The sequence below is a fragment of the Triturus cristatus genome, chromosome 8, assembly GCF_964204655.1.
Source record: "Triturus cristatus chromosome 8, aTriCri1.1, whole genome shotgun sequence".
NCBI lineage: Eukaryota > Metazoa > Chordata > Amphibia > Caudata > Salamandridae > Triturus > Triturus cristatus.
The window spans coordinates 758,837,595-758,849,655 of NC_140591.1; the positions used below are offsets into that span (position 1 = coordinate 758,837,595).

General features: G+C 42.0%; 1 protein-coding gene across 3 annotated transcripts in view; it reads left to right on the forward strand.

The window, feature by feature from the left end:
• The window catches only part of WWC3 (WWC family member 3), a 457,878-nt gene that overhangs the window by 156,333 nt on the left and 289,484 nt on the right, over positions 1 to 12,061 (forward strand). Inside the window, exon 1 of one of the 3 annotated variants that reach the window (XM_085622193.1) lies at positions 3,135 to 3,176. The exons of the other annotated variants lie outside the window; for them this stretch is intronic. Within the exon in view, the coding sequence (XP_085478319.1) occupies positions 3,138 to 3,176 (39 nt within the window). The 5' untranslated portion in view covers positions 3,135 to 3,137. Of the gene's footprint in view, positions 1 to 3,134; positions 3,177 to 12,061 lie in introns of those variants that run through there. 3 annotated transcript variants of the gene reach the window in all.

A 12,061-nucleotide genomic window follows, 5' to 3' on the forward strand; every position in this document is an offset into this window, starting at 1 on the left:
AAAGGTTCCAATGCAAGGTTGAAAAGAAATGGTGAAAAGGGCATCTTGACGTACACCTCCGTGTAAAGTTTTTGGAGGTGAGCCCATTGGCAAAAATTGCTGCTTGGGGTGAAGTGTATAAAAGAGAAATGAGGGCATTGATTTTAGATCCAAAACCGAACCACTTAATGGTATGGAAAATAAAGGGGCAATTTCATGGTCGAAAGCTTTTTGAGCATCTATGGGAATTGCAACTAATGAAGTAGTTAAACAAGTAGATTTTGACTGGATGTCAAACATCAAATGTGTATTATCGGATAGGTATCCTATGTTGATGAAGCCAGATTGTTCTTTTTAAAAGGAGTTTGGGTAAAATAAATTCTAAACGAAGGGCTAATGCTTTAGAAAAGATTTTGTAATCCATGTTGATTAGTGATATAAGTCTGTAAATACGACATAACTGTGGATCTTTGCCATCCTTTGGAATGAGATAAAAGAGGGCGTCTAGGAAGGAGCCAGACGATTGACCCTTGTGAAGAAAAAAAATGAGAGTGTAAGTGGGGACGAAGTTGTTTAAAAAAGAGTGTAAACAAAATTCAGCAGTAAACCTGGATCTATGTCAGATTTTAGGGGGATAGTGCAATGTGGAGTTCTACCATAGAGATGTCTACTTCTAGGTCTTATAAGTCTAAATAAGGATCAGAAGATATATTTGTGTTTGAAAGATAATCTGTCAAAGTCAACTGGACAGTGTTCAGTATAGAGGGATTTATAAAATTAGCAAATACTTGTAATATGTCGGGCACTTCATGTAATAGGTTTGAGTGAGTATCTTGGATAGAGTCAAATTTGTGTCTATTGTTAAAAATCTTGAGATAATTTGCAAGTAGTGTGCCTGATTTGTTTTGACCCCCATAATATTTGGCACTGGATTTGAGTAAGAAGAAAGAGGCGTTATCAGTAGTCAATTTGTTAAATTGTGATTTGCTATTGATGAGTTCTTGTAAACAATTTCTGGATTTGGAAGAGTAATGTGTGTGGTCCAAGAGTTTTATTTTAGCAAAAAGCTTGTTTTTTGCTGTGAAGGTTTTCTTTTTCTTGGAGGCGTATCCAATTTTTAAGTCTCTAGCCGTAGCTTTGAAAGCATCCCAAATAATACTACAAAAAATCTCGTCATTATGATTGTCATGGAAGAATTAGTGTAAAAATATAGAAAAAGCCAAAGGAAAAAAGTATCCGACTGTAGTGAATTATATCCTTTTCTGTTAGGCGTGGTGGTGTTTGCTAGGATGGCTAGTTGAATGGAAACCGAGGCATTATCAGAGATTAAAAGGGATCCTATTTTGACCGAGTGAAGCGTTTGAGAGCGAGTATGTGAGATGAAGTTATAGTTGATTTGTAACTGTATGGTGAGTAGGTGAATAGTTTGTGTATTCATGGAGAGTTGGTTTAGAGAGTCTCCAAGCATCAATAAGTGCACATTAAGTGCCTGAACAAGTAATGTTTGAGACAAATATGATGAATTTGTCAATAAAGGGGTTGACAAGCTTATTAGTCTCCTGCAAAAATAAATTGGTCTTCCAGACAATGCATACATTTTTGAGTGACATTTGACCAAAATTGGAAATCTGTAGAGGTGATACCATCTACATTAAAAATGGAAAAAGGGAATGGTCAATGATAAGATTGGTAAGTAGCCATTGTCCTTGAGTATCAGTTTCTTGCGAGTTCAGACAAACATTTAGAGATTTGTGACATAAAGTGGTAACCCCATTCTTTTTGCCATTACCTGGTGAAAAGTAAGCATTACCAACCCACCCCCTCTTCAATTTCAAGGGCTCTGATTATATAAGATGAGATTCCTGTATGAGAGCAATGTCTGCCTTAAGATTGGATAAGTGTGTTAAAACATGTTGACTTTTAATAGGTGAACCTAGACCCGTGACATTCGAAGATACAGTGTTTAATGACATAAAGAAGAAATATGAGGTGATATATCAGATAATAGAAAAAGTAAAAAGGACCACATTGGAAATGAAAACTAAATAGAGGTTAATTTAAAGTTATGAAAAATGAAATACAGAAGATAGAAAAGAAATGTTGAGGAATAGAAATAAAGCGAAAAACAAAAGGGGTCATACATGAGAAACTAGGACTACAAGACAGAAAACAAAAGGGGAAAAAGGGCATACCGAAACATATTTTCAAAAAGTCTGGGGGGTGGTGAAACCACAAGAAAGGATGACACATCCGGGCTCTGGAAAGAGGGCACCAGGGAGACTTAAAGCAATAACAGCATAGATGCAAACAAATAGAAAAACCTGTAAATGGAAAGAAAAAGTTAACTGAAATAACATATTAAACAGGTAAATGCTAACAACTAATAGTAACATGACCAACAAAAAAAGAAATGTCAAGGTTTTGTAGAGCTGGATACACCCAGTTTTTCAGCTTAACAACTTTGAACAAATTCTTTGAGGCATGAAGGCTCCTCGAAGGTAGAGATTTTGTTCTTGTATGTGACCTTGAAAAAACAGGGACGGGGAAAGTCCGTATTGAGCAATAAGAGTGCGAAGTGCTGGTTTCATGGAAAGACATGCCTTGTGTCTATCTGCTGTATTTTTAGCATTGTCTTGCAAGAAGTAAATGTTATTGCCAGACCAAAAGATCTTTATCTCACTGACTGCGGAGTGAACCCTAAGCAAGTCAGTGCATTCCAGGTAATAGAGAATAACACCTAGGTCTCTTACAGGTGGAAGCATCATTGGGGAGATGACCAAGTCTAGGAGCACGCTAAATGTTGAGAGGAGGTGATTGACTTGCTTAGTACAGTAGGCAGAATTTAAGAGAAGTGGAGTGAAGGAAGAAATGTGATGCTCAGCTCAGACCATTCTTTCCTCCATCCTTGATTATTTGTCATCGAGGCTCTGAAATTTTGCATTGGTCTCCTCCATATATGGGCGTAAGGCTCCTATTTCCTCCCCAAAAATGGTCCATTGAAGTCAAGGGAATGGATTTAGAAGGTAAGGAAGGATCTTTAAAAAAATGTTTGATAGAGCCTGTCCCTACTGCAGATGGAGGAATGGTGACTGCAGCCATGGCAGCTGAAGAGAGATGTAAATTGTGAGATGAGTCAAGAGCGGAATCCTCCATCCCTGATGTGGTGGACTATGGGGAAAACGGCTAAAGGAATTCAGGTGATGATTTTTAGGTCTCTCTGTGAGATATGTGTTAATTTCTCAGTTGGTCCATAAAACCGGGTATACACAGATTATCGTATATTTCCAGTCATTAAAACAGCATGGCAATGTGACTCAGCAGTATAATGATAATAATAATTCAGGGAAAGTAATGCAACAATGCAGAAATCCATATGCTTAGAAAAAATACAATGCCATGAAGAAAAATCATAAATGGGAGGAAGCACTTATGAGGAGAAACGGCAAAGGTGTTGAAAGCCCAAAAACCCTCAGGGAGCCATACGGGGAAATAAATGTTAATGCAAAGTCATTTGAAAAAACTTACTTTGGGTTAACAAATAGCAGGAAGGAGCGTTTCTGTAAGTGAAATGGAAATATCGGGCGTTTTGAGTGATATTTATGGGCCACCCAGCGTCTGCCATTGCGGCCGTAAATGAAGATGGTTGGCACTGTGAAGAGAAGAGGGCATCGCAAGGACATGGCAGGGAGATGGTACCTGGGCAAGCTAATTAAATGATGTGGAATCTTTCCAAGGCATTTCCACTTTGTATTTTGTCTTTGGTGACCATCAACAAAAGGAGGAGGTGCTGCTGTGTAAGGAAGTCATCCCTCGGCCCGCGGAGCTCTACACGAACGCCACTATCTTCCTTGGGGGCATCAACAATCTCCCTCCTGCCCCCCCCCCCCCCAGCTGTTTTTGATTGGCGGTTTTCTTTCCAAGCAGAAACCACAGATGTAAGTCTCTCTGCTTTTTTGCTGCAACTTGTATGTTTTTAGTGCATTTTCAGATGCCATATAGGCTTGCAGATGGAATTTTGTGAGACACTGCTTGTCAGGTTACTTTTAGCAGAAGACTAGCGAAAACGTATCATAGACTGTGAATGGCAGTCTTGACTGTGGGGCCATTGCATTAGGGACATTTTTCTGGGTGCGACAAGAACGTAATTGAAGGTGTTGGTTTTGAAGCTGAATCTTTGCATGCATTCACAGTTGTTTTGGTATAGTTTTACAGTTTTGTGCTTTTCCTGAATCAAACTTTTTTTATGTCTGTACTGTTCATCATGAGAGTAGGTATGTAAGGCAAAGCAACTGTAGAAGACTGTTATTGTCACATAAGCTAGCTACATTGCCATAGGCCAGATTGCTGTTTTTTTCCCTCTGGAATTTGAATGAGGTACGGGTGCAATGTGTCCATGTATGGTGTTGGCAAGTTTGTCCTCAAGTGCATGTCAACCAGTGAACTATTCTGCATTGATTTTGAAGACTTGCATGTTTCCATTTTGTAGGCCTTTACCTCCTCTCATCTTGTCTGTTCCTTGTTTGTGGTATTCACTTATTACATTTCTCTTGCCCTGAATATGGGGTACGCTTTGATGCATGTGGTTTTCTTTGTGAATGATTTTGTGGGTAATGTAGATTGTGCACCCGTTCTTGTCAATATGTGGTTGTGATTGTGATTGTATTAGAACTCCACTTTAGGCCATTTTTTAGATCTTGCCCAAGACTGCGCTTGTGCCAGCTGTTGTAAGGTGTATTTTTTTTTTTTTTTTTTTAAAGATTTTATTGTGCACAAAAAGGGTTACAAACACGGGCCTACAACCACCAGGGCCGGCTGCTAGTAGTCGAAGTGTTCCAGCATATCAGAAAACAATGACTGGCCCACAGGGGCTGCGCACTATCACAGTAGATCAGACTGCACATAAGGGAGTAAGGTGTATTGTTAACTTAGTGGGCCTTGAACCTGCCCATTGCCTAACATTAGTTGGCTTTGTAACCCTCATTGGCTTGCTTTTTAATCTTTAGCTTCTGTGGGCTTTACTGCCTCTTTTGCAGATTGCCCCTCCCCTGGAACATGGACCCATTGCTTGTCCTTCCTCTGCTTCCTTTCCATGTGCTACTTTTTTTCTATTTGCTCAAGCACTCTACAAGAGTGCATGTGTTTTCCAGCTGTCCCAATGTTCTTCATGTTGCTCAGTCTTGCCTGTGTTTCTCCCCGTGCACTCCCTCCCTCAGTTGCTGTTCTTTCTTCTTCCTCACCCGCACTCCTTTTGTTGCTCTTCTTGCTTCCCCATCCCCACTCATCCTCCGCCGTCATTTTGCTTCCCCATTCCTGACTACCCACTCAACACTGACCTCCTTCTTCCCCAGTGTTTCCTCTTGCCAGTGCTTAGATTGGCCTCCGACATTCTTCTCTCCAGTCCTCCTAATTGCTTCATACCCTGCCTGCTCCACCCACACAACTCTTAAAAAAAAAAAAATCACATTAGTGCTATAATCAAAAAGCGCATAAGCGTTACATATAATTAGAGCATTCGCACTATAGCAGGTGCATTTTGCACAAATTGTTGTGTTAATCAATCTCAGATTGGTAAATAAAAAGATAAAAATGCTCGTCATTTTGTAGGCTTGCTCAACCTTATTGGTGAACGCCTATAAAATGATGCGACGGTCACTTCATATTGCTTTTTTTAAACATTTTCAACAATGCTGCAGCCAATCTGCTGTACAACATGGCTAAAAATCATTGCCAAAGTCAATAGGTCTCATAGACAAGACCTGTTGGCTTTGCCAAAGCTTTTTATCAAATGCAGTGATTGTTTCCTTCAATGGGTATGGCCATGAAAATGTACGGGTACTCAAAGGGCATGCTGTCCTGTTAGGTTTAGTGGAGGTGTAATCACCAGCTCTTGGTTTGCCTGAGGTGTAGGTTGCTTCCTGCGGCTGAATAAAGCTTTTTATGCTTATGCAGAGCATGGTGACTCCTTCATCCTGCTTTTTGTCAGTTTAGCATTTGCTTCATCTGGCTCCTGAGTGTTTTCTCAGCGTTTGCTTTTTCTTCCAAAATCACAAACCTTTTCAGTGCACAAAAACTTTGTCTGGATTTCTTCAACTGACTTGTTAGCATTCCATTGGCTGGGTTTACGTAAGTGACAGAGTGCAATTCCCCTCCTGTAGATTGGTTTTGAGTTGGGTACTCAACTTGTCACCATTATATATGTATATTGTAGGAAGCTGTCTCTGTATATACTATACCAAAGTGAGGTGTAGCGTGCACAGAGTCCAGTGGAAACTCAAAGGTAGGCAGAGTTAAATGTTGATAGCACCTTACTCTCTATTTGTGGTAGTGTGGGCAAGCAGTAAGGCTTTATTAGAGGGTAGGGTTAAGTATTTGTTGTACACACTCAATCAGTAAATGATGTCACACATTCAAAGACTGATCCCAGACCAATTTTATTTGTATAAAAATATTAGATTATTTTATTTCTAGAACCAAGCCAAGCCTGGTGCAGGTAAGTGAAACAATACTTTGCAACAACGTATGCAATGTTTTACAATTGAATGCAGGTACAAATGCAGCTACTTGAATTACAGGTAAGTCAATGTTTTGAAATTGCTGTTCAGTTACTTTTCAGATTACTTTGTACATTACTTTTCGGATTACTTTTCAGATTACTTTTGCTAATCAGTGTGATATGCCTAGATATCACACACAGACATTTCCTAGGCAAAAGGTAAGTAAATCACTTTTAGTACATTTGCAGTTTTGTCTATGTTCCATACAAACCAACTCCACACAAAACAATTTACAAGAAAAGCAGTCAATGCAGTCCTATGGAAGGAAATGAAGTTACCGGTTAACAGCTAAGTACTTTGTTGTGGGAGTTGGTATTCTGGGGTTAGAACCAGGGTTCCCCCAGAGTCAAGGATGTGATCTTGAAACACCCTCGGCGGCACTAGGGCGGCCGGGTGCAGAGTGCTGAGGCCCAGTGTTATCCAATGGGGGATAGGGGACCTCCGGTTTGTGACTGCTTACGAGCAGACCACAAGATTGTGGGAGCCAAGCTGATGGTGTTAGGCTCAGGGCAAAGGGGGATTTGGTTTAGCACACAAGGTGCACCCATAGCGGCGCAGGGGCGGCTGGGTTCCCTGTTTTCAATGGAAGTTGCCAGTTCTGGATTGTAGCTGCAGACTCGGTCCAGGAAGACTTCCGGGAGAAACCAACAGCTGGGCAGGTAAGTTGGAGGGCTCGGGGACGTAGGTGCACCTCGGGTTCTCTTCTCCGGGGCGCAAGGCAGCTGGATGCAGAAGTGTCTATTGAGGTTAGATTTCACCTTGCCTGGTCACTCGTAGTTGGTGGGGGGTCTCCGTGCGGAAACTGCAGGCAACGTCGGGGAGTCCTGGAGGGGTCAACCCATGGTGGACTCGGACTCTGGAGCGCTGGGGGCCCTCGCTGGGACCGGTGGGCCACTCGAACTCGGCCCGTAGGCGATGGGTGCAGTGGTGGTTCCAGGGGTCGGGTTTCTCTGTCCTCAGCAGGCTCAGAGTCTGTTTTGGGAGTTTCCTTTTGAACAGACCTGCTGTTCGCAGGAGATCCAGTCTTTGTTGAAGGCAGTCAGTCCTTCCAGGAGTCTTGGAGGTCGCTGGCTGCAGGACAGGTCGGCTTTTGGTGCAAGATTCTCTGGAAACGGCAGACGGGCCGGTAGTGCTGGGGCCAAGTCATTTCTTCTCTGCAGTCTCCTCTGCTGGGCATCTTCTTTCGTCCTTATTTGGTTGCAGGAATCTTGACTTCTTGGTTCATGGCTGCCCCCTAAATACTGTATTTAGGGGCGTTTTAGGGGTCTCGAGGTCAGTAGCCAATGGGCTACTGACCTTAGAGTGACTACACCCTTGGTGTGCTCACCCCACGTGGGGAAGTGGGCACAATCCCTAATCCTGATTGGGGAGTGCCTGCTTGACTGCAAGATGGCGGGCACTGAAAAATGGGCTTCACCTCGCCTCCCCCACCTGAGGGGTGGTGTTGGCAGAGGTGAGCACACCTTCTGGGCTGGCCAATTTTTCCCACCTGTCTTCCCGCCGAAAAGGAGGGGAGAGAGGAAGGGGCCCTACCCCTGATAGCAGGAGAGACTGGGGGTCGCATTACAAAGGCAGCAAGGCCTTTGAAGCTCCCCTGCCATTGATGGCTCTTCCTGGCCTGAGGAAGGTGTGAACACATCCACCCAGGACAGGCTTTGCTTCTGGGCTCAGGGAGCAAAGGTTCCCACCTCAGGGATCCAGAAACATGTCTCGTGGGCAAACTCCCATCACCATATACTCTTAATGGCATTACTACACTTACACTGTCTAAGAATTGGTCTAGACACTGTAGGGGGTACAAGGCTCATTCACCTGTACCCTCACCACTGGTATAGTGCACCCAGCTAGAGGGGTGGCTGACCTATGCCAGGGCAGTGGGTTGTAGGCATGGCACACAGTGATGTGTGCCATGTCGACTCTTCATTTTTCTCTGCATCAGAACACGCAGCCTAAAATGGCAGTGTGTGTGTGTAAAGGTACAGGGCCTCTAAGGGTGGCACAATAAGTGCTGCAGCCCTTAGAGGCCTTCTCTAACACTGTGTTCTGGGTACCCATGGTACCTTTTACCAGGGACTAACATGTGGCCAGAGAGGTACCAATTGAGGGTACAAGGTACAGTTTTGGGAAAGAACACAGGCACTGGGAACCTGATTTGCAGGGATCCAGGGCACATCAAGTAAAAGTGCATCAGTAGTCTGGCAAAAAGTGGGGGGTTACTGCAACAGAAACCCAGCTTCCTACAGATATCCTCTGTGGTAGATCATTGAACGGTTATTCTACCGGTATTTAAAGGCCAACATTGCTCTTGGACTCCATGTTCATTTGCTCTCATCTACTATGGCTGTATTTCCCATCCAGTGGTTGTATAGGCCAATAGCAGCTTCCCATTAAGCTTTTTTTCTATGGATTAATAACTATGTTGGTAATTTTTCTTCTTCTTTATAAATAGGACATTGTAAATTGTCCCATTTTTACAATGTTATTTCGAAGTTCAAAATGCATTCCGTATTGAAACCCCATTCAAAATGCAGATCAGGACAGTGTGTATTTAAATTGTAAAATATCACTGTAAAGAAAGCAATCTCTTAAGTTTTGGTTCTAACATTTGAAAGCTTGCAATGCCGATAAGTATACCACCAAGTTTAGCAATAGTAACTCATGCTTTTATAGCAGAAGGAAATATCTAAGCTGTACCAAGCTTTTAACTAAGAGCACATGTTCTTTTATTCTTCTTCAGAGTTTAAGGTGTAAATAGTTATTCTGCAGCAAACTTACTCTTGGATTCAGGCAATAAATAAGTACATACATGAGCATTTTCCGTTTGTTCTAAATTGTTATCCTTTTAAAATGTATTAAATGTTTCACTGAGTGTCAGAAGTTAACCTGTTACAGAAAAGTTTATAAACGGAAAATAGATCCTAGTGTATACACGTCCATGTAAGCAAGTGTATAATTCCTACTGCTGAATGAACAAGCATCGGCCAAGCCAATAGGTTTCGCCAATTGCAAGCTAGTAACTTTACAAAATGTCTTTTATCCATGTTCTACAGCAGTGTGGCTGTTATTCGGCATGGCTAAATGTAAGTGGAGTGGCGTACAGTGAAGTTGGGTAGAGTGTAGAGGCGTAGAATTGTATAAAGTGGCGAAGAGTAGAGCAGAGTGCCATAGAGTAGAGTGGTGTAGAGTAGTACATTTGTGGGTGTAAGTAATTAAACAAGAAACCAAACTTAAAATCAACACAAAGGTATGAGGCATAAAGGAGATGGATGGCTGAAAGTTAATGAAAGTTGGTGTGGCACGGCAAGCATTGTGACGGTGCAAATGTGTTGTTAATGTGGCACTTATACATTATAGCTGCTTAATCTGACCCACATAACATGTAATTGGATTGTTGTACGAGTAAGCCAAAAGATGCAGGGTAGATAAACCATGTCCAAAAAGGGTTTGAAAACATAGCGAATGGAGACAGCAGCTCGAGAGCTCCAAACATAGGAAGTGTCCTTGAACCTGCACCTCAATCTCAGTGAGATCAGCGGACGGGCACTAAGTTGAATCCATCTGTGCTTGGCCTATGCTCCATAGAAAGAAAATTATGTGACCACTGGCATTCGCTGGCCTTTTAGGAGGCAGCACAGAAGACTGACAGTGAAGCCAAGAAATGGTAAGCAATAGCCAAGCTTTTTGTTGTAAACAAAACCCCTCGCAAGCAAGAGTGCATGCAGCACAACGCTGTTGCAGGTGAGACCTAGTAAGCACAATTATAGGGATTCTACTGCCTTTCAGTTTAGAGGCAAATAAGGTAACTGCATCAGTGTGCCCAAATCAAAATTCTCGATCGAGGTTTCGGTAACTCACAAAGCTTGCCTATGTGGTCTCCTTGGCTCAGTGTTGTTAACTTTGCCACTCTTAAATCAATCCATGATGTCCTAGCTGCCGAACATGGCCTACTCAAAACGTGAGTCCTGTAAGGCCCTGACAAGATAATCAGATTATTTTGGCCATCCTCTCCAAGGCTACTAGTACCACGAGGTGTTCTCAAGATACTTTTAAACATTTCCTTAAATATCTTTTTTATTAGCATTTTGTTGATTATACAAATTACAGCAGGATGATCAGATCACATATGATAAACCAATATAATACATGTAATGCAGGCGATAAATGATAAAGAAGGAGAGCAAAGGGAAAAAACAAGATGTTTTCTAAGAATTTGCAGGTCAATGCACTGCTCTATCCCTCAGTCATGCCTGTTAACTACGATTTACAACACTGTGCCTTGTTTATAATCAAACTATTTGAAGATACTTTCAGACATAAAGGAAAATTCCTGAAGAGGACCAGCATGCAAGGGGGGGTGGTGGCAGGTGGGGTCCTAGCTAAGCCTTGACTGAGACGTGTGTGTACTGTGCCTTGGGTCTCCGCTGCATAATGTAGTGGCTCTCGAACCACTGTGTATCGCCAAGGGGAAATAGTTGGCCTGGAAAAAACAAATTCTGAGCCACAGGGCTGGAATGTTGCTAGGAACCAAGCAGAATGAAGGCACAGGACATGACTTAACTCTATAACCGAGATTCTGTCCCGTCATCTGGAGACCTTTACTGTGGATGGGGCAGCAAATGCCTGTTTGACCATATATTGCTTTAACTATATATTGTTTATATCTGAAAGAGCCAATGAATACGGTTATTTAAAAAATAATAATAATACATCGGCCAAGACTGATGGTGATGTCAGTGTCAGGATATGCACAGCATGGAGCAGGGGCACAGATTTACCATCCACACGATCTACTGCTATCAGATGTACTTCTAATTTTAAACTGATAACTTTATGTCCCTTGAAGTGATACATGCAGCCTGAAGTGCACTGAAGATGAGCAAAATGCAGTCAAAAAGCACAAATACGTGTATGAAAGATTTTAATTGGATCTTCAATACAAACCAAAGCACAGAATTACTTAACGGATTTGGGATAAAAATAAGATTGATTTTATACTATGAAAGTTTGATTGACAAAATATGCCAGAAAGTGAAATTGACCATTCTATGGGAATCTCAACACCTTTTTTGTTCCCTAAGTCACAAAATTGTGACTTAGGGAACATCACCCAAGTAGTATGATTTTTTTAAATTTAGTGTGGGCCTGTACTTGCGAACCAAGCTCAGTATGCACATTCAGAACACTGGCGTAAGCGTTCAGTGTACACATTACTAGTGAAGACTGAGAAGCCTTTTCTTAGGGGTCGCACATTTGAATCTACTTGAGGTTCCTGCCACTTAAATGCTGGCTTGAAAATCATGTACTCCACCTTTGAGAAACCTGTCTGATAAGATCACAGCCTACATCGATGCTTTGAGCTGGACACAAGTGCACTGCATGTGCCAAACTGTACGAAGAAAACTCAGTCAGTTGTGGCCAGATTGTCTTACAGTACATAGCATACGGTGTTGAGGCTGTGGACTGTTTTAGTTTGTTGCTAGTCACACTTTAATTGAAAAATCTTTTGTTGAACGATAAATGAAGACAGT